We start from the raw sequence: 21,694 nt of genomic DNA on the forward strand, positions 1-21,694 counted from the left end.
AAGATGATAATAATTCCTATTTTATTGCAGGAAGGTACATGTGTCATACCATTTTTGAATCTGCATAACATGCTCAATAGCTTGACGTTATTTGCTCATTACTTTTCTAGTATTTTTTTTTTCACGACAGGTGGTCAAATTCGAAATTAATGTTTCGCTGTGAATTTAATTCAAGATTAATCCAGTACTTTTTTGCATTTTACATTGTTTATCGATAAAATACTACTTTTTACTTTTGTACTATAAGGTTTTTCTTTTGTGCAATAAAGATTAAATAAATAAATAAATAAAATACCTATTCTGTTATCTTAATTAACTATTCATGATGCCGTACACATAAAAAAAATTTACTTCGAGACCTTTCCGAGTGCACACTGGCACTAACAATGTTAAAAACCGTCAAAATTCATGAAATACCTTAATTTAGCAATAATTCGAAAACCGTGCCACTTTTACTGGGGTCATGTTAAGTTGGTTTGGGTCCTCTTGGCCTGGTCTACCTCCAGTGTCACTGTGACGTGTCACTTATGGGACAACCTGTATATGAATGCGAACTGAACGCACAAATAAATGAAATTGGTATAATTTATAAAAATGTCAACAGACCTACCCTACGTTCATTAAGTTATTTAACAGAATCTGGATATAACATCTGAACATACCATTGTGTATATTGCTGCCTCTGTTAACACATAGAACAAGTTAGCATATCAGATAAAGTCTAGGCATGTCGAAATGGGCAGTTAAGAGATACTATCGAAGAGCGGGCGTGCGTTGCAAGGTAATTTAATGTATAGTGGAATGTCCTGCCGAGGCTCGTTGTTGTCATAGACAGACAGTAGAGGAATTGCGCGCGGATGGTTTGAAAATAATTATGGCTTTGTTTTTAAGGCGCTACGCGCTGTTTTTGGCCGTAAACTCTTACTTTCTAGAGTATATATCTTCTTAACGGTTCAACAAAAAATTATGAAAAAAAATATATATGAATCTACGTTTTATGTACAACATTTGTAACGTTTGACTTTTTCCCTGCGACTTATAATTTTTCGAAAAAAGGAACATTACGAGAGGCCGTTTTGCGACTAACTTTGCCTATTTCTATTAAACGGTTTATTCGATTAAAGTTATTTTTAAACTAAAATAAATGTTTTAACCGACACTACAAATGCAACGTACAATAATGTTAATTAATCCATATTTTTTTGAGAAATCGAATATTTTTCAACATTTCGTGCGTATGTCGCTCGAAAAAGGCGTGGCCGGCAGTCGTGTGCTAGCTTTGAGACGAGGAGGCTGTGTCGCTCGTCGCTCCGTGCCTTCCTTGTATTCAGCACAAGGCTGAGCCCAAGTGCAATAAAATTGGAGTTATTGTGGCCAAAGATTAAATAACTGTAGAAAGTTGATTTGATTGTGACGCGTTTTGCGCGCGCAACACGGTGTTTCGCAGCCTATTATTACAAACCTAATGACAATATTTCCACTTATGTTTGAGAAAGCTTCATTTGAAATTTATAAAAAATGTTTTCGAACATGCGCCGACATATTGCCATTAAAATTTAACTTTTTTAATAAAGTTCGATTCCTAAAAAATTATAATTATGTAATTGATCAACATTGGCAACTTATACAGTGTGGAAAGATAAGTCGGGCCCTGGAGGGAAACTACCTTATATCCTTAAGCCGGTTCATTTTACTTAAAGGAGACATTCCTTTATTTTAAAAAGAAACAAAACTGCATTTAAATATTTTTCTTTTTTTCTTCAATTTGGCTTGTTTAATAAAATCTTGAGTACTAAATATTTGTTTTTTGTTTTTGTTTATTATTCAAAAAATTGTAATTACAGCGTTCGCCAATACATTACAATCTTAAATACTATTTAACCAACATTACATTACTTAACCTAATTTTTAAATTTACTACTTTACACTACTTAATTAATACAGCGATTCAAATATTCGTTTACATTGTTCTACAAGCTGTGACCACTTGGATGCGAACACATCAATGTGTGGTGCCATATTAAGCATATTATGGTGCATATTAATATTAGATTTTATGGATATTTTGTACGACAGACGAGTCTAAAGACCTAATGTTTCTTGGAGAAATGTTATCATTAACATTAACTGTATCGACTAGTAGAATAAAAATGCGAGTGTTAATATCATACTCGGCCATGTGAAAATATTATAAATATTAAATATCTTCTTTCGAGAAATGTTTTAGGGTTCCGTAGCCAAATGGCAAAAAAAGGAACCCTTATGGATTCGTCATGTCTGTCTGTCTGTCTGTCCGTCCGTATGTCACAGCCACTTTTTTCCGAAACTATAAGAACTATACTGTTGAAACTTGGTAAGTAGATGTATTCTGTGAACCGCAGTAAGATTTTCACACAAAAATAGAAAAAAAAACAATAAATTTTGGGGGTTCCCCATACTTAGAACTGAAACTCAAAAAAATATTTTTCATCAAACCCATACGTGTGGGGATAGGTCTTCAAAAATGATAAGAGGCTTCTAATATCATTTTTTTCTAAACTGAATAGTTTGCGCGACAGACACTTCCAAAGTGGTAAAATGTGTGTGTGTGTGTGTGTCCCCCTGTAACTTCTAAAATAAGAGAATGATAAAACAAAAAAATATATGATGTACATTACCATGCAAACTTCCACCGAAAATTGGTTTGAACGAGATCTAGTAAGTAGGTAGTTTTTTTTTTTAATACGTCATAAATCGTAAACCGCAATTTTATTATGTTACTTGCTGCCACAGAACCCTTCATGGGCGAGTCCGACTCGCACTTGGCCGCTTTTTTTTATCTGATAGTCAGCAAATGAGCCGCCTGATGGGAAGCGGTCATCTGATACTACCTACTTTAATACCGATAATACTAAACACTAAAACGTCCATGCGTTAATAGATTTAGTGTAATTACGCCACAACAAATTAGCCTTTTGGCTGCACTTGGGCCGAGCACAAGCGTAAACAGTAGCATTAGGTACTAGGTACAAAGAAATCATGGAGCGACATAACCTCCTCGTTCAAAGCTACCACGATATGCTCAGCTAGAAAGTCGTGGAGTAACTGACTGCAAATAAATATGGGAGCGATAGCTTGCACTCCGTGGTCCATAACGGTCAAACAGATGGCGATGGCGTCGCATTCTTACGCCGATAAGAATGCGATAAAAGATAATTTTAGATATTAGACAAAACAAAAAACCTAAGGTAGGTAATAAACACATTAAAAAATGTTGGCTAACGGCGTATTGCATAGAGTATCATTCTATGGAACTTGCTTTTAACTATGTAAACAAAAATTACTAGTAAATTCATTCATTCATCAAGTTTGATTACATAGTTAGCAAGTTTCATAGAATGACACTCTACCAATACGACGGTTATGTGTATGTCAATTACACAAACGTGCACGGTGCGTAACGGGATGGGTAAGAAATATATAGTAATAATATAATTTTATTTGGCGTATTAAGCGGGACGCGAGTCGTAATAATCGTGAATTGTAATTTACGACCTCGACTAAATGCATGATCTACTCATACAACAAAATATCTGCAAACAAAAGATTAAACGAGTATATCGCCAACTGCGCGCCTCTGGGCTGTATCTTATTCTTTGAACGTCGTGGCGGTGCAGCGATACAAAATTCACGTACGATCGCAGTGAGCGGGGTAAGCGGGTGGTGCGGGTACAGAGCGCTTAGCTCCACCCAGACGCTCAAGGGCATTGGGCCTATCTATCGTCTTAATTAGGATGTTTATAGAATGAGGTTAAGGTCACCCCACACTAAAGGATGACTCATGTTAGACCGGGCCCTGTCCGGGCCGGAGCTTCCGGCGCATCGTTTATTAATATAAATTATATATTATAATCACATCAATGCCTCTTCTACTTCTTTATAAGAGTTAGGAGCTTTCAAAATATTGTATAGGGTTTGATTTTCGCTACGAACAATTAGTAATTATACCTAACAATAAAAAAAACCGATAAAAGGCAAAGAAGTTGCTATAGTTAGTGGTACAATAAAGGATGACTCACATTAGACCAGGCCGTGTCCGGGCCGGAGCTTCCGGCGCACCGTTTTCTATGGAAAGCATCACGTGATCACCTGTCATGTCATAGAAACGTAAGCGCCGGAAGCTCCGGCCCGGACACAGCCCGGTCTAACGTGAGTCATCCTTAAACGGTGTAAAAATATTTTCAAAAAAGTCAATATCCATCAAGGAAAATGGGGACTACACGTTTGTATGGAATGTAGCAGTGGTCTTCCACTATCCTCTTAATATTTACACCACCTTATTAATATTTTACAGTACATATGGTCCGGTCCTATTTTCCCGCACTAGTGCGTAAAATAGCACTTTTCGTGCGTATGTCAAAAGTTTAAAGGGCCATATGTACTGTAAAACGTTGTACGATACACATGCGAATAGGTAATTCGCAACTCGTGTCGATTTAAAACACTCCCTTCGATCGTGTTATAATTTATCGCGTTTCGAATTTCCTCTTTTCCGCACTTGTATCGTAAATAACTATTCTGTGGTCAAGAGTAAGGCTGCATGCGCTACGGGTTTTTGACACTTCGAGACGGGGCAGGCAACACCCATTACATATTTGATAAACGAAACATTTTCCAGGTGATGTATGCAGTAGTTTTCCTTTTACGAGTAGGTAAAGGTAACTACTCGCAGTTAGGTAAATAAATAAAATTCACAAACTGCATTGATGTTATTTAATTAAGCTTAGAATAAATTTAAAAGTGGAAAGACCACTGTCTTGGGTTGAGTGGATTGGGTTGACCCAATCCAACGATTGGGTTGGGTGGGTTGGGCTCTTATTTAATTGTTGCAGTGTTCATAAATATAAACACTGAGCAGGAAGAATAATTTTCCGGATTATTATACGGTTTACGTATTATGAGACCTTTTAAAACCTTATCTACCGTTCAATAATTAATTTAATTATGGACCTTGATTGGTAAACAATACCGCTATTATTTGTAACACAAAGTTGCAGCGTAACGCGAAGGCGACGTCCGTTGAGGCTGCGTCCGTGTTAGAGGTGTCGGAGCATACCCTTGACCGGCCGTCAGTCGCCGCGCGACTCTCGGTCAGCATCCTCGTGTCTAGGCTCACCACTGCCTATAAAGCCGGTTCACCCCGCGGACACCACAGTACAGAGCCATGCGCCTCCCCCTAAACGCGATCGCTGATGCTCGCCGAAACGCAACTTTTACGCATATACCGATCGCAATTTTGCGCTTTATACTCTACACTCACATCTTCGAATAATTGACTATCAGTGAAAAAAATTACTACTAGTGCTAGTGAAAGACTGCAAGATGAAGGGCCGGAGCGAGGACTTTGTGCCCCAGCCCGAGTTGCAGGAGCTTCTTCAGAAGCCAGGCAGCCTGCCCCTACTGTCCGATCGGAAACGCGCGACAAGTATGACATATATTTTATTTAACTTATCTTTAAATCCGTTGACCATGTTTGTAAATATTCTAAGAGCAAAGTATGTAAAGAACTCCGTCACGCTGGATTAGATTTGGACGTAAGACGTAAAGCGTGCATAACTAAAACATTTGTTAAAATTATTATTGAGCAGGCTGTACGAGTAAAATAGACGTTAATTATTCAAAATCCTTGATTTGATAATGTCCAGTGACATCTCTTACCTGTTAGAACTGGTATTTCTCATTAAAAAAGATTTAATATTTTAGAAGATATAGGTACCTATGTTCCTATATACTTAATTTACATTTGGACACCTGTTCGCCACTAGGTTCAAGTGTATGTCAAGAATGCACTTAAAATTATAAATATCGCGGAATGTAGGTACCCACGCGCGGGACCCGTCGTGCGGCGTTCGGTTTGGGTACTAAATTTATTATACTTTAAATGAAGTAAACCAGTAGAACCAGTATTTTGAGAATAAACATGAACTAAAGTCAAATCATAAAGTACTTTCAATCTTACTTTGTCGGTATAATAGAGCACGTGCTTAGTTGTTTAATAAGCATCTAAGCACTATAAATTCTGTTAAGTGTGATAGAGTCAAGGTATACACGAATATACCTTTCGCTGCCTTAACTTGCCTTTATTTATATGATTATATATGTATGTATATGTGTATATATTTATTATATTTGTATGTATATGCCTATTATTTTTAAGTTTATAAAAGTATTTGTGTCTTCGGTTCGTTAATTTATATCAATTTATATGTACCTATCGGCACTACCCGTTCAAAGTTGTAAGTACTTAACTTTCCTGCAACCCAAAAGTTGTCTGGAAGAGATCGCTTTTTAGCGATAAGACCGCCGTTGTTACCTAGTCTTAAGCTCGTATTTCGCAGATTTCGCTTTTTGTAAGTATTTATTTTTCTAACTTTATGGTGCAATAAAGGATATCTCGTCGGGTGACAAGCAAAAGTCACTAACTAACACCATTGAAATTATTGGACAATAAACCGTGTTACAAGTGTAATAAAATGCATTGTTTCTTTAATTTTTTGATAGTACTTAGTGACTTTTGCTTGTCCCCCGACGATTTTACTTACTTACACGAACAAAGTGCCAAAAATATGTAGACGCTACCTTAATGTATGGGCAACAATTAGGTATTAGAATATTATATAGAATGTAGCAGAAATTTCAATTGGAATATTAACTGTTGGGGTAGGTAATGCTCAGTTTCGTAATTAGAAATAGTAAGACCTTGTTGGAAACTGTTATCTTACGTACATACATACGTACTTAGTTTAAATAGTTTATTTTTCTACTAGTCGACTGTAATTCTTGAATTAAGATTTCTTATACCAAACTGCAATTGGGTATTTTTAATGTATGGGCTCCCAACTCAACTATAATATTCATTTCGATACAGTTTAGTCAACTATAATGAAATTGACCAATCACAGCTCGCCGCGATCAAGAGGACGAAACAAAACCATAGCTCAGATTAATTATGTTAGGTTGTATAGTAGAAACAATTGGTTCATAAGTCAGAAACGCGCATGTGACACCCTTAATATAGCAACATCCATAGACTACGAAAACCACTTAGTGTTGCTTGTTAGTCTCCATAGGCTACGGTGGCCAAAATCGAGAAAACAACTGTCTAAAAATTGAATTTAGCGCGGAGCAAGTACCAGGGCCTCATGAGTTACGAGAAGGTGTCGTTGACCAGCCCGCCGTAGGGCGCGGGGCGCTGCGGCCGGGTTGCGTACCAGTATGAAGGTATCGCGGCTACTAGCGAATCCTAGCTGTATACTTTTGGTTTGGTTTGTTTGTATGATTCTACTAGTTTAATGTATTATTTTTGTTGACTAGTAGAAAAAGTATTGTATACAATAGTGATATAATCAAGCTTTTCAATCTCGTACCTTACTTAGGCAACTCAGCAAGCTTCGTTGCCTAAACACGGTACTCGACTGAAAAACTCTCTATTATATTACGATTGTATAAAATACTATTTTCTACTCCAAATCTCATACTTAATTCCCAGTGACATCGAAATCAACTTCATAAGAAGCGCGGCGCGGCGGGCCCCTATTCTTAGGATCCTAACAGCAGTGTTCTTAGGATTAGGATTTAGGAATATTCATACAATAGGTATCATTTATATTAATATTATTATGCAACTGAGCGTTTCGTTTATTTTTTGCCATTTTTATATAAATTGTGACCTTTTTTGCCACTTTTGTGTTATTTCTACTCAGAATCACGAACTCTTTCGATCCTAATGGGATAAAAAAAGACCCAGAGTTTTTTTCCTATTGTGTTACCATTTCCCCATATACTTTGTATGGCAGTAACAAAAAGGAAAGTCTGAAAAATGTATGGAATTTTTAGGACACCTTTTTTCTCTTAAAAAAAGCTTAATAACTGCTTTCAATGAAAACTACGGCGAATATGCATGATCAGTCCAGTCATTTTTAAGTTATTGCAAAAAATCTTTCCTTAATAAAAAAAACGTAAGTAGGTAGGTAGCATAGCTGGGCATTAACTCGTTAATCCGTTAATCGTTAATTAACGAAGTTAAGATTTCGAGTAATGGATTAACTTTTAAGTTAACTTTAAAAACCTGTAACGGACTTGTTAACTTCCGTTAACTTTTCTTAAGTCCGTTAATCGTTAATACCTAAGTACCTACTCACACCAAGGCGGCGCGCTGCCTCAAATATTACACTAGTATACCTTCGAGTGCTGCTGTGGAACGCCTGTTTTCGGCGGGAAAAGATATTTTTTCTCCAAAGCGGGCGTCGCTATCAGACGACAATTTTAATATGCTCATGTTCATGAAGGGGAACATTCACCTTATGGCAGATGCTAGCGAATGATATTTTTATTGGCTATGCTATTATTAATTAGTAATGATTACCATGTTAATTAGTAGATTAGTCTTTAATAGAAATCAAAATTTATGATTATTTCTCCTAGTTTTATTTCTTATTACGTATATTTACGATTTCGAGTTAACGATTAACTTTAACTTCCGTTAAAACTTTTGAAAAGTAACGTTTTAACGTTTAACTTTTTATTTAACGGATTAACGATTAACGAAGTTAACTTTTTGATTAACGGTGCCCAGCTCTGGTAGGTAGTAGGTAGGCACAAAGCGCTGTAAAGGTACTCCCTTATGCTTGTACGTACATGATACTGTAATGTACATGATACTTACTAATAGCCCCCGTTTGGCCTATGTTGACAAAATGGTAACTACGAAACCCTACACTCAGCATGGCCCGACATGCTCTTGGCCGATTATTATAAATTGTTTCAGTAATATACTAGGTAATGCTTCTACGCCGTACAGGAGAAAGGAAAACATAGCAATGCAGAACAATAGAAAACAAAAGTATATTTCAATCGTACCCTTGTAAGAATTTTTAGATAAGTCGGGTGTTTTTTTTTAACTCCGTTAATTTCGGGGTATGGCTCAGTAAAACTGAATGAATGGCATAGTATATTTTTTATAAAAAAGTAATTAGAGTCTGTGCGGAAAAAGAAGAGTCGTGGCATGTATGGGGCCCAATACATTCCACGACTCTTCTCTTTCCGAACAGACTCTAATAGCATTGTTGTAACACGGACAATTTACCTACATTTAACATTATTTAACATTACATTTACCTATATTTAAATCCACCAAACAATTGAAAACTATGACATATCAATGACATTTCGAATATCGATCGTCCGAGATACATAGGTACCTAATAGTACTTACTTGCGTTTAGTAGCAAATGTATAAACTCGTACTAAACATTAATCAATAATGTAAACAGGCCCTAAGGCAAGTGTACACGCTCGTAGGGGCGTAAATATGGGATATTATATTGCTTAAAGCCGTTGCTGTTAAGAAAAGCTACAAAAAACATTAGTAAACTAAGGGATTCAGATCGAAGGTCATTGGGGCATGGGATCCCCTTAAGCTCAGGATAGGGATCAGTAGGACCTTGAACAGGTAACGTATTTTTGACATGTTTTTTTACAACAATCTACCTAGTAGGTAGTATAAGGGAAACACTATTTTTGTTACACCTTGTACATATTCAGTGTTGGGCATTCAAGAATAAAATCATTATTTGAATAAGAATTCGTAGGAATAAAACCATCTCGATTTTATTCCCGTCAAAAATATTCAAATAATTTTGGTCGGGAATAATTCGTATGAGAAAAAATTGAATGAGAATAACTTATTCTTAATCAAATAAATATAATCATGATTTTTAATCGAAATAATATTCCACGAATAAAAATGTAGTCCGGGTACCGTATAGGTACTAATTACGTATAGTTAGGTAGATGTAATAGTAGTTAGTCTCTTGTCTAATTTATACCTATTTTATGGATTAAAATCTTACAAATTGAGTGTCGCATAACGCATAGTTTCAGTAACCGTATTATTTTTAATTTACTAACCAAATCATTAGGTTCAATTTAGCTGGTCTAAGCGCTTTGTCTCTATCACTCTTACATATTAGTGCGATAGAGAGACGGAGGTAGCGTTCCGTTGACGTAGCGCAAACGATTGGCATATTGGCTACGAACCCAAGGTGCCTAGCCAAGATGACAATTTTTGCTTTTATTTTAGTAACCAAATCATTAGGTAAATTTAGTTGTTCTGGAGGCCTAGCCAATATGCCAATCGCTTGCGCTCCAACAACGAAGCGCTTTCTGTCTCTATCACTCTTACATATTAGTGCGATAGAGAGACAAAGATAGCGTTTCGTTGTCGTAGCGCAAACGTTTGGCATGTTGGCTACGCTCCCAATGTGCCTAGCCAAGATGCCAATTTTTGTTTTTATTTTAATAACCGAATCATTAGGTAAATTTAGCTGTTCTGGGGGCCTAGCCAACATGCCAATCGCTTGCGCTCCAACAACGAAGCGCTTTCTGTCTCTGTCACTCTTACATATTAGTGCGATAGAGGGACAAAGATAGCGTTTCGTTGTCGTAGCGCAAACGTTTGGCGTGTTGGCTACGCTCCCAATGTACCTAGCCAAGATGCCAATTTTTGTTTTTATTTTTATAACCAAATCATTAGGTAAATTAAGCTGTTCTGGGGGCCTAGCCAACATGCCAATCGCTTGGGCTCCAACAACGAAGCGCTTTCTTTCTCTATCACTCTTACATATTAGTGCGATAGAGAGACAAAGATAGCGTTTCGTTGTCGTAGCGCGAACGTTTGGTATGTTGGCTACGCTCCCAATGTGCCTAGCCAAGATGCCAATTTTTGTTTTTATTTTAATAACCGAATCATTAGGTAAATTTAGCTGTTCTGGGGGCCTAGCCAACATGCCAATCGCTTGCGCTCCAACAACGAAGCGCTTTCTGTCTCTATCACTCTTTCATATTAGTGCGATAGAGAGACAGAAATAGCGTTTCGTTGTCGTAGCGCAAAGGTTTGGCGTGTTGGCTACGCTCCCAATATGCCTAGCCAAGACGCCAATTTTTGTTTTTATTTTTATTACCAAATCATTAGGTAAATTTAGCTGTTCTGGGAGCCTAGACAACATGCCAATCGCTTGCGCTCCAACAACAAAGCGCTTATTTATTAGTGCGATAGAGAGACAGAGAGAGCGCTTCGTTGTCGGAGCGCAAACGATTGACATAATGGCTAGGCCCCCAGAACAGCTAAATTGTAACCAAAGATTTGGTTATTAAATTAAAAACAAAAATTGTCATCTTGGCTAGGCACATTGGGAGCGTAATATCCAACATGCCAAACGTTTGCGCTACGACAACGAAACGCTATCTTTGTCTCTCTATCGCACTATTTAATATGTAAGAGTGATAGAAACAGAAAGTGCTTCGTTGTTGAAGCGCAAGCGATTGGCATATTGGCTAGGCCCCTTGAACAGCTAAATTGTATCCAAAGATTTGGTTATCAAATTAAAAACTAAAATTGACATATTGGCTAGGCACCTTGGGTGCGTAGCCAATATGCCAATCGTTTGCGCTACGAGAACGAAACGGTATCTCTGTCTCTATATCGCACTAATATGTAAGAGTGATACGGACAGAAAGTGCTGCGTTGTCGGAGCACAAGCGATTGGCATCTTGGTTAGGCCCCCAGAACAGCTAAATTTACTCAATGATTTGGTTATTAAATTAAAAACAAAAATTGTCATCTAGGCTAGGCACCTTGGGTGCGTAGCCAATATGCCAATCGTTTGCGCTACGACAACGAAACGCTATCACTGTCTCTCTATCGCACTAATATGTAAGAGTGATAGAGACAGAAAGCGCTAAAAACAGCTGAAATGTCCTAATGATTTGGTTATTAAATTAAAAACAAAAATTGGCATCTTGGCTAGGCACATTGGGAGCGTAGCCAACATGCCAAACGTTCGCGCTACGACAACGAAACGCTATCTTTGTCTCTCTATCGCACGAATATGTAAGAGTGATAGAGAAAGAAAGCGCTTCGTTGTTGGAGCCCAAGCGATTGGCATATTGGCTAGGCCCCCAGAACAGCTTAATTTACCTAATGATTTGATTATAAGAATCAAAACAAAAATTGGCATCTTGGCTAGGCACATTGGGAGCGTAGCCAACACGCCAAACGTTTGCGCTACGACAACGAAACGCTATCTTTGTCTCTCTATCGCACTAATATGTAAGAGTGATAGAGACAGAAAGCGCTTCGTTGTTGGAGCGCAAGCGATTGGCATGTTGGCTAGGCCCCCAGACCAGCTAAATTAACCTAATGATTCGGTTATTAAAATAAAAACAAAAATTGGCATCTTGGTTAGGCACATTGGGAGCGTAGCCAACATGCCAAACGTTTGCGCTACGACAACGAAACGCTATCTGTCTCTCTATCGCACTAATATGTAAGAGTGATAGAGAGAGACTATGCGCAACTCTACGGAGGGTCAACGTTTGGTATGTTGGCTAAGCACCCTGATCGGATGATAGAACTAGATAGTGTATAGCGGAACTCTTCAATGTGTACTATACCTAAACTATAGTAACAAATATCAAATCAATCCGACTTTTAAATAGAAGGGTGAAAATCAACTAACAAAATATAACCGATTGTACTACAAAAATTAACTTAATTCTAAATAACATTTCGTACCTTTCGGTGTCGAGACCCTTGGCCCGTGGGGTCCGAACGCGTCTACGCTATTTAAGGATTTATCCAAAAGGATAGCAGACGCCACTGGTGATCGTAGAGCTGGCAGCTTCCTCGCACAAAGAATAAGTATTGCGATACAGCGGGGAAATGCTGCCAGCATCTACGGCACCATTCCGCAGGATAGTTTGTAATTATTTATTTTTAGATTAGTTTTATTTATTTTTAGATTTAGTTTTTAAGTTTTTAGGTTAGTTATTTTATTATGTTTTACTTATGGTATTATTTTGTTTCTAGGTATTAAGTTTGTATGCACTAATATTAAATAAAGATAATTATATTTAATAACATTTTAATTGAATAAAACCTTAGTTAGAATAGGCCCACTTCTAGAATAATTATTCTGCTTTTTATTCCGCATTTAAAATAAGAGTCACATGATTTATTCACCTTAATTTTATTCTAAAATAACTAGTGCAAGAATAATTCTAATTCAAATCGATTTGAATAAGAATAAAATTTCTGTTTTTATTCTTATTCTTATTCAAGTTAATTTTTGCCCAACTCTGGTACATATCCAAAATTTAGGCTGAATTGTCGTATATACCTACCTAGTAATAAAAATAATAAAATGTATTTTAACAATTGAATGTAGCACTTGTAGTTTTATAGTAATCTCCAAGCTCAGACAGTCCGATACCCTTCAAGATAATCATCAAGGTGTCAGAAGCAGTTTGAAGCATTTGTTACTTATTACCATGTCACCAATCGCTTCACACGCACACATAATAATGCATTCAAGTGTAACTTCAGTGCCTTTCCCAGACTAAGAACCGTGGTTAAACTGATCAAGGCTGGGTTTCCTTGATAGCCAGCATTTAGTTTAATAGGTCAATAGGTACTTTGTAGAAAAAATCCTACTAGCTAGACTTATTAAACAATAAATACCTACTTACCTATTTGCAAAGGAATTTGCGTGAAGAATCAACCGCAGTAATAACCGCTTATGTAATGTATACATTATCCTGTTAAGAAATGTAGGTATATTATACCTACCTATATACTGGAGTGCGATTTGACTCGTCATTCCAAATCTTGTGAGATGAAAAATGAAAATGAAAAATATATTATTTTGCTCACACACAAATGGGTTTAATAGTGGGAACATATACATGAAGTCGAGGATGAATGTTGCATGCATAAAGCGATACTTTTATATAAAACAGTATGAACAGGGGCTCCAAACTGGGCTTAGTATGTATCTTGGGCAACCAGTTAATGAATTAAAAACTAGGGATTTTTTCCTAAACATAAGGTACTAATATTTAACCTTAGCTACTAGGAATTTACGTTAGTCAGTCTGTAAGTCATACATGACCATCACATTTATTAATAGCCTAAATGAAGTACCTAAACTTCATTATTTTCAACAACATAACTTTTCAGTTACGCACATAAAATTGTCATAATAATGATAACCATTGGCTGTTACAAATAAGCTAAATAAATAAAATAGTTAACAGACCTTGTAGTTTTGTCTCACGGTATTGAAGATATAGACAGGGCCATAGGTCACTGTACTGTCAATACTGCCATTCACGGTTCGGCACAACTTTCGAATAAAACTTAAAACCTAACCTTAACCCCTAATCGAGGTTAGTGCATAAAATGTCTAAGATAAATACCTTACTTACTTACTCCTCTGGCGCAGCGACCTAAATAGTGTCTTGGCCTCCAACACGACTGCTCGCCACTGATCCCGGTCCTGTGCTCCGGAGCTCCGGGTTGAGATAAATACCTGCTTCCGACTAATTAGCAAATTACACTATAATAATTTTAGGGTTTTACTGACAAATGTTTAGTCACTAGCATCGCCCGACATGTTTTGGAGAGCTAAAGGTAGGTATCCATTTTCAAGCACTGCGAGTGCTGATACCTATCGCCCACACTGATAACTGTACATCGGTGGACCTTATGCCTTTTGTAATAATAAATAAATAAATAAATAAATATTATAGGACATTCTTACACAGATTGACCAAGTCCCCCAGTGAGCTCAAGAAGGCTTGTGTTGAGGGTACTCAGACAACGATATATACAGGGTGGAAAGGCACGACGATCCTTTCCGGAAATGGGAGATAGTTTAGCCTAAGCTCTATATTTTCTCCATAGAAACTATGTTAATATGGGCAACCGTTTCTAAATTATGACCTTTTAAACATCCACGCAAAAAACTACTTTGTTCTAACCCTAACAGGTGACAGGGTCAATGAACTTACTTGTAAACAATCAGTATTCGACAGGAAATTATGCTAATTTGTTGCCATCTAACCATTTTTAGGTCTGCTTACAGCACGGTAAGAATCATTGCAGGATTTTCGCTTTCTTAGTGGTTCCACTTGTTCAATACTTGAATGAAATAGTTATGTTATTCCTTAATATTAATAATACTAACCACAACATTGTTTACAACGACAGTTCAAATGGTGACATTGACAACCACTCAAAAGTACGCAATCGTCTTATAAATATCTCTGGTTTCCTTGACTGATAAAAAGGTTTTAGTTTCTTAACACGTTTCACAAAATTATTTTCGAATAATTGGAAACTATTTAAAATAATAAAAAATTACATGTAGGTTGTGTTAGTTGCACCAAATGAACTTGCAAAAATGAAATACTAAGAATAAATCAAGAATAAATACTTCTTCAATACCAAACTAACAAACCTTCTTGCGTGGTAGGAAATAGACAAGACGTCTGATGTTTGAAATTAAATTTTCATTGAACTATACTTATTGAATGTCATATTCTTCAAATAAAAATGTTAGATGCTCGTGGCTATTTAAATTTGTGGGGCTGTGTAAAAGATATGGTGTACCAAACCAAACGGAATGTGAAACTGCGGACGAAATGAGACAAAGGCTAATTGGTGCTTTCTGCGGAGGATAAATGACGAAGAGCATACACTATATCGCATGTGCATCGACATACTCGGGTACGGGCTGCGGCGGCGTTGTAATACACGGAGGTACATTTGAACACCGTATGTGAAAAGAAGATAGTATTAAATATTGGAAAAAAGTAATTATCTAAGAAAGTAATAAAATTGTTTGTAATATTTTTGCATGCATTTGATTTATTTGACATTTATGCGTCATTCATACATCATTGCGATACTGTCAACGATCGGAAAAAAGTGTAAAGTCCCGAGCTTTCCCGACGGAGATCCTTAATCTAGCCGTCATGTGCACATGCTATAGGGTTATCACCACAGTTAAAAAGTAGTATTTTTGCAATTTTTATTTTATACTCAATTAACGATTCTTACCATTACCAATAGTCTCTGTATCACTTAAACGACCTAATACTTCCGGGAAGGATCGTCGTGCCTTTCCACCCTGTATATAATATATAAATACTTAAATACATAGAAAACAACCATGACTCAGGAACAAATATCTGTGTCATCACACAAATAAATGCCCCTACCGGGATTCGAACCCAGGACCATCGGCTTCACAGGCCAATAAGGTCCACCGATGTACATTTAGGGGTGTTGCTGTTTGTACGACGCCGACGCGCCGCGGCTGAAATATTTGTTTATACGTATTATAAAATTAATTAAAAATAAGGTGTAATATTGGAAACAATGTCATTAATGATAACGATACACGCGTTGAGTAAATTTATTTTTGTGCTCAATTGGTATTGGTATTGTTGCTGATTATAATGATAATGCTAAGTGAGTATTAACAAAGGATCTGTCCTATTAAACATAACGAACTTTGATAAATACGATCACTTATATATACCAAGAACTCTTATATCATAACAAACATAACGAACTGTGATAAATACGATCACTTATAAAAAATATCTCTGCATTATTCTACATAAAAAAACTTGTTTATTTCATTGACTGGCCTATTGCGTTGATAAAACTGAGGTGATGAATATGATGACAACGATCATGATGATATTGATGATAAATGATATCCATAAAAAAAAAAATAGGTTTATGTTTTCTCTTCACAAAACGGTACCTAACAATACTCGAAGTACCAATTTTACCTACCACAGTGAGCTGCAGATGACGAATAATGCCAAATAACGTCAGTGGTTCCGTTTACATTATATACCTAATTTGCGTGCTCTCTATCAATTTGATAAAAAAAATGAGATCAAATTGTAGAATTCGGATAAAGGATGACTCACATTAGACCGGGTCGTGCCCGGGCCGGAGCTTCCGGCGCTTACTTTTCTAAAACTATGCGCCGGAAGCTCCGGCCCGGACACGGCCCGGTTTAACGTGAGTCATACTTAATACTGCTCAAGGCTACTTTACAGCATCTATGAGATACGGAACAAGCAATTGTTTGTCACCAAAAATAACACCCGGAAACACAATGTTGTGAAAGGTAGACAACTGGCAGGGTACCTACATTTACCGTCAGATTTAATGCCACGAATTAAAGATAAATATTGCATATGAAGGTTGGTAAAAAATAAGTCACGAGCTCGATGGAAAAACTTATTCATCAGCTCTGGGTTCCAGCAATGGTACCTTCATTATTATTTATTATGCAAAAGTATTAGGATATTTTTGATGAATGGACCAGCATATAATAACATATTACCTTACCTTTTTATGATAAACGGCTTCATATCTCAGATATTATTCATAAGGTGTGGTTCTACTTTAAGGCTAACACAGGCACGGCGTGAGAATATTGATTATAATGATTATCTACTCTACGCACCTTTTTGCATTTCTTTAAGTACTTACATCGAGTCCAGCCGGCGCGGTGTATTATGGACGGCTTTATCCATCTTTATGCACGCGATAAAACAACTGTCACTTTTTAACACCGTGGGATAAAGTGACGGACACGGTTTTATCACGCTGTCACGTAGACAAGAACGACCATCATATCCGTACAGTAGGTACCTACCGATTTAAAGTACTTAATGTCAGTCATTGTCAGTAATGCTATATAGTATGTAGCGTTCCTTGCCCCTCCATTGCAAGGAACCTTTAGGTATAGAATGTCACAAATATGTATTTTAGGGTTACAGTCCATGAAATGGACATTATATGTGTGTGTAATCAGGACCGCTACCACCAGTTTTGACACTGACATATTCGCTAGCGTGAACGTAATAAATTTTCTATGCATCTCGCTCGTACTGGCATATTAGTGCAAGCGAGATGTACAGAAAGTAAGTTACGCAGACGTCAGCGAATATGTCAGTTTGACACTGCCAAGGCAGTCGTGGTAAGGCTACCAGTCACAGACGAATTACTTACTCAGTTGTGCCATCCTGTTTTCGATAAATTCATAATATTACAGTATCAGATAACATTTTATATTTTAAGGAGTTTAGTCTCTGGCTAGGAAGGTCAGATGGCAGTCGCTTTCGTAAAAACTAGAGCCTACGCCAATTCTTGGGATTAGCTGCCAAGCGGACCCTAGGCTCCCATGAGCCGTGGCAAAATACCGGGACAACGCGAGGAAGATGATGATGATTTAAAGAAGTTTAGTATTGAATTATAAAAAATCACTTACGTCAGGATAAAATCATTGCCCAATAAATCAGTCACCCATGATAAATGTTTCACTCGTGTTTAATATACACACACACACACAAACATCGACGGCACGAGACCATCCATATGTATGATATGATTGATACGTGAACAAATTCAACGTATATTATCTTAAAAATATAACAATAATTCATATTTAGGTATGCTTGTTATTGTTAGTCTTTTGATGTTATGCTTAATATTAATGTTTTCAATGTGAGGTAATGGGCGTAGCGAGTATCATAAATCATAATTCATAAAATATTTCGCCTGCTCGGGATACAAATGAGATATAGTTAATAAAAGGTTTAATTAATTACCACTTGAAACAAAACCGAATTGCTCTAAACAGTCTAAACAAACAGCTATTAAGCTCAAATAAATGTTAATTAAGTAGTATGGCAAAAATAACGACCAATGGCTTGCCATTTTGATCATTAGTGACGCGTGTTGTACAAATCAAACCAAACACCTATTCGCCATACAGGCTGCGCGATTGAAAATAAAATTGCATAAATTTATAGTTATTTCAAAATCAATTATATAATAATAATTAATGAATTAATGAAAATTAATCAGTATTTTAACTTGATTTACAACTTGAAATAACAAACACCGTAGTTCACATTGGAAATAACCTAATAAATAATCACAAAAACCGTAACTCCATTTGTGGGCATATTTTATGGAAAATACACAATATATCAAGAAAATAGATTATTAACATTATATAACAAGTACATATTTGTTTCACAAGACAATTGTAGAGCAACGAAAATTCTACGTGATCTAGATACTTGGAGGTCAATTGTTTTATACAGACTCGTGATGGAATTTAATTGTGTACGATGTTCCATTAGGTAAGATTATCCTTCAAAAACGCAATAGTAACTTGTTTATGGAAAGGTAAATATCATCGGTACGCAATAGGGGGTATTACCTACTGCAATGTTCTGCCGCCAGAGTGCAGCACTAGCGCCTATCGTAAACCATAGAATAACTTATACATACCTACTGTGCCTAAACTGTTTTTGACAAGTTTTCACAGATAATAAAATATGACATTGATGCATCAAGGCGGTTTGTTTACAAAGGGCCGACCGGGAAACGTGATAATCGAAATTTAGTTACCTGCCTCTTTATCGCTCGAATATGCAGTGATAGAGAGTTAGATAACAAACATTTCGATTTTCTTGTTTCGCGGTAGACCCTCAGATTGTGATGGATTCCCTATTTCAAACATATTCTGGTATTATATTATTTATAAAATTCTAATTCGATGCGGTCAATAATGTGAACCACTCGGGCATTTAAATCTGCGTCAATCCAATGTCACACGTGCGTAGTATCTAATGCTAAACGCGTAATTGTGCAATGCTGCGAGAAACGGGGTGTTGTGTCCATTTGATATACTAGAAAATCACCTAGTACCAATGACCTTTTATTTATGTAGACGTGTGACGTTCATAGTTGACAAAACTAAAATTTGATCCAACGATTTTGACAACTTGACAGGTTGGCGTCACCCATACGACTAACTAAATATAGGTTCCGGAACCTATATTTGATGGCTCACGATCGTGCGCCTGGTACCATATCTACCTCTTTTTACTTACATCCATGCCTAGTACCCAGCAGTGCACGGTGTGGAAAATTGCCTTAAAGTCGGACATCTCCCAAATAACTGAATAAAAGTATGAAATAGTAGGTACCTTCGACTATAAAATTACCGCGATTATTTTTTAACCAACCACAATATCACACAATTACACACCAACCAAATGGGGTCCGTGTGCATCTTTTATAATTTATCAATATTTATATATTTGAACATTTTATTTGCCATACTGTGTCTAAGTACAAAGTAAAATGTATTTTATATTATGAATATGTTATACAATTTAGCATATTCATACGAAGCACGCTTGGCAAAGGGTTGTCTAAATTAATTTGGTTTGTTAGGCGCTGCTCGGATCCGGCCCTTTAAACAAAGCCCAAAATGCTGGCACGTTACATGAATTATTTAGCCTCTACCTATTGTTAATCTACTTCCCAGCCTCAATGACATCTAAGTACTTTAGTTACTAATTAAAATAAAATCTTCTCCAATCTGTTTTTCAACTAGGTATAACCTGCAATAATATGTTACACAACGAAGGCCGCAAAAATATCCGACACGATCTTATTTGTAGAGCCATAAGAGCGTGTCACATATTTATGCGGCCTTCGAAGGGTAATATATTATTGCAGGTGACTGTACGTCACCCAATTTGAATCCTAGGCCACTATAGAAACTTTTCGCTTTAACTACTAGATATATGACATACATCCATCACTCAATAAGAACTGTGATTAACTGTCATACACGATAAACAAATTGATTCATTATGAGCTGTAAGGTATTTGTATTTAATATGGGCCTTGTTGTCTGACTTAAATTTGAAATAAATAACAAAAATATATATTTATATCCTACACATAAAACGATCGCTTTTCTGCAGGGTTCACTTTTGAAACCTTATATCTCGAACCAAAATTAGCTAAACATATATTACCATAAACCTGCCTTTACGCATTCATTTAATAATCATAACGAATACCTGAGAATGCATTTTAAAAGCATGGTATCGTCTCTGTATAAAAATCGAGTTTTACTTAATAGATAAGAGTAACGGCTCGATTCGGAAAATGAATTAGATTTCTACTAGACTTCAACAAGTTACGATACGGATATTTAAAGATATTTGTAAGATAGATATGTTAAATTTGACGTTTCCGCGATTTAGAGCCTCTACCATCAGTTTTAACATTGACATAACGCTCACGTCTACGTAATTTACTTTCTGTACATCTCGCTTGCACTATTGCTCGCATATGCGAGTACGAGCGAGATGCATAGAAAGTAAGTTACGTAAACGTGAGCGTTATGTCAATGTCAAAACTGGTGGTAGCCGTACTGGAGGTCCTGTTGAACGATTTCGACAAGTTATGACTTAGATATCCAAGTCAAATCTAGTCGATATCTAATGTAGATCTAGTTGATCTCTAAATCGTCTCAAGATCTTGTGATTATCTCGAAATCCGAATAGGCCTATATGCAGAGATGGGCATTAATCGATTAACTTTTTATTCGAATAATTATTCGACTAAAAAAGTTAATCGTCAAATTTTAATCGCGATTAATTTAGTCGACCTAAATACGATTGAAATTGAATTAATCTGCATATTGATCGAATAAATTTTCGATTAAATCTCGATTGAAAGTTGACAGTGGGTAATTTTTTACAAGCTTTTATTTAGTTTCACCTGAGCGTTGTCTGTCTGTCTGTCGGTCTGTAATCAAATCTTGCAAGTTAAATTTGATCCACTTCCCGGTTTCCGATTGAGCTGAAATTTTGCATGCGTGTATAAATCGGATGACAATGCAATATTATGGTACCATCGAGCTGATCTGATGATGGAGACAGGAGGTGGCCATAGGAACTCTGTGATGAA

At 36.6% G+C, this 21,694-nt stretch overlaps 1 protein-coding gene across 1 annotated transcript in view; it reads left to right on the top strand.

Moving 5' to 3' along the window:
• The first annotated feature begins 4,985 nt into the window (after window positions 1–4,985).
• Window positions 4,986–21,694, top strand: part of LOC134794242 (organic cation transporter protein-like) — an 80,930-nt gene continuing 64,221 nt past the window's right edge. The window contains exon 1 of the mRNA XM_063765995.1: window positions 4,986–5,464. Coding sequence (XP_063622065.1) covers window positions 5,362–5,464 — 103 coding nt within the window. The 5' untranslated portion in view covers window positions 4,986–5,361. The remainder of the gene's footprint in view (window positions 5,465–21,694) is intronic.

Source organism: Cydia splendana, chromosome 10 (genome assembly GCF_910591565.1).
Source record: "Cydia splendana chromosome 10, ilCydSple1.2, whole genome shotgun sequence".
NCBI lineage: Eukaryota > Metazoa > Arthropoda > Insecta > Lepidoptera > Tortricidae > Cydia > Cydia splendana.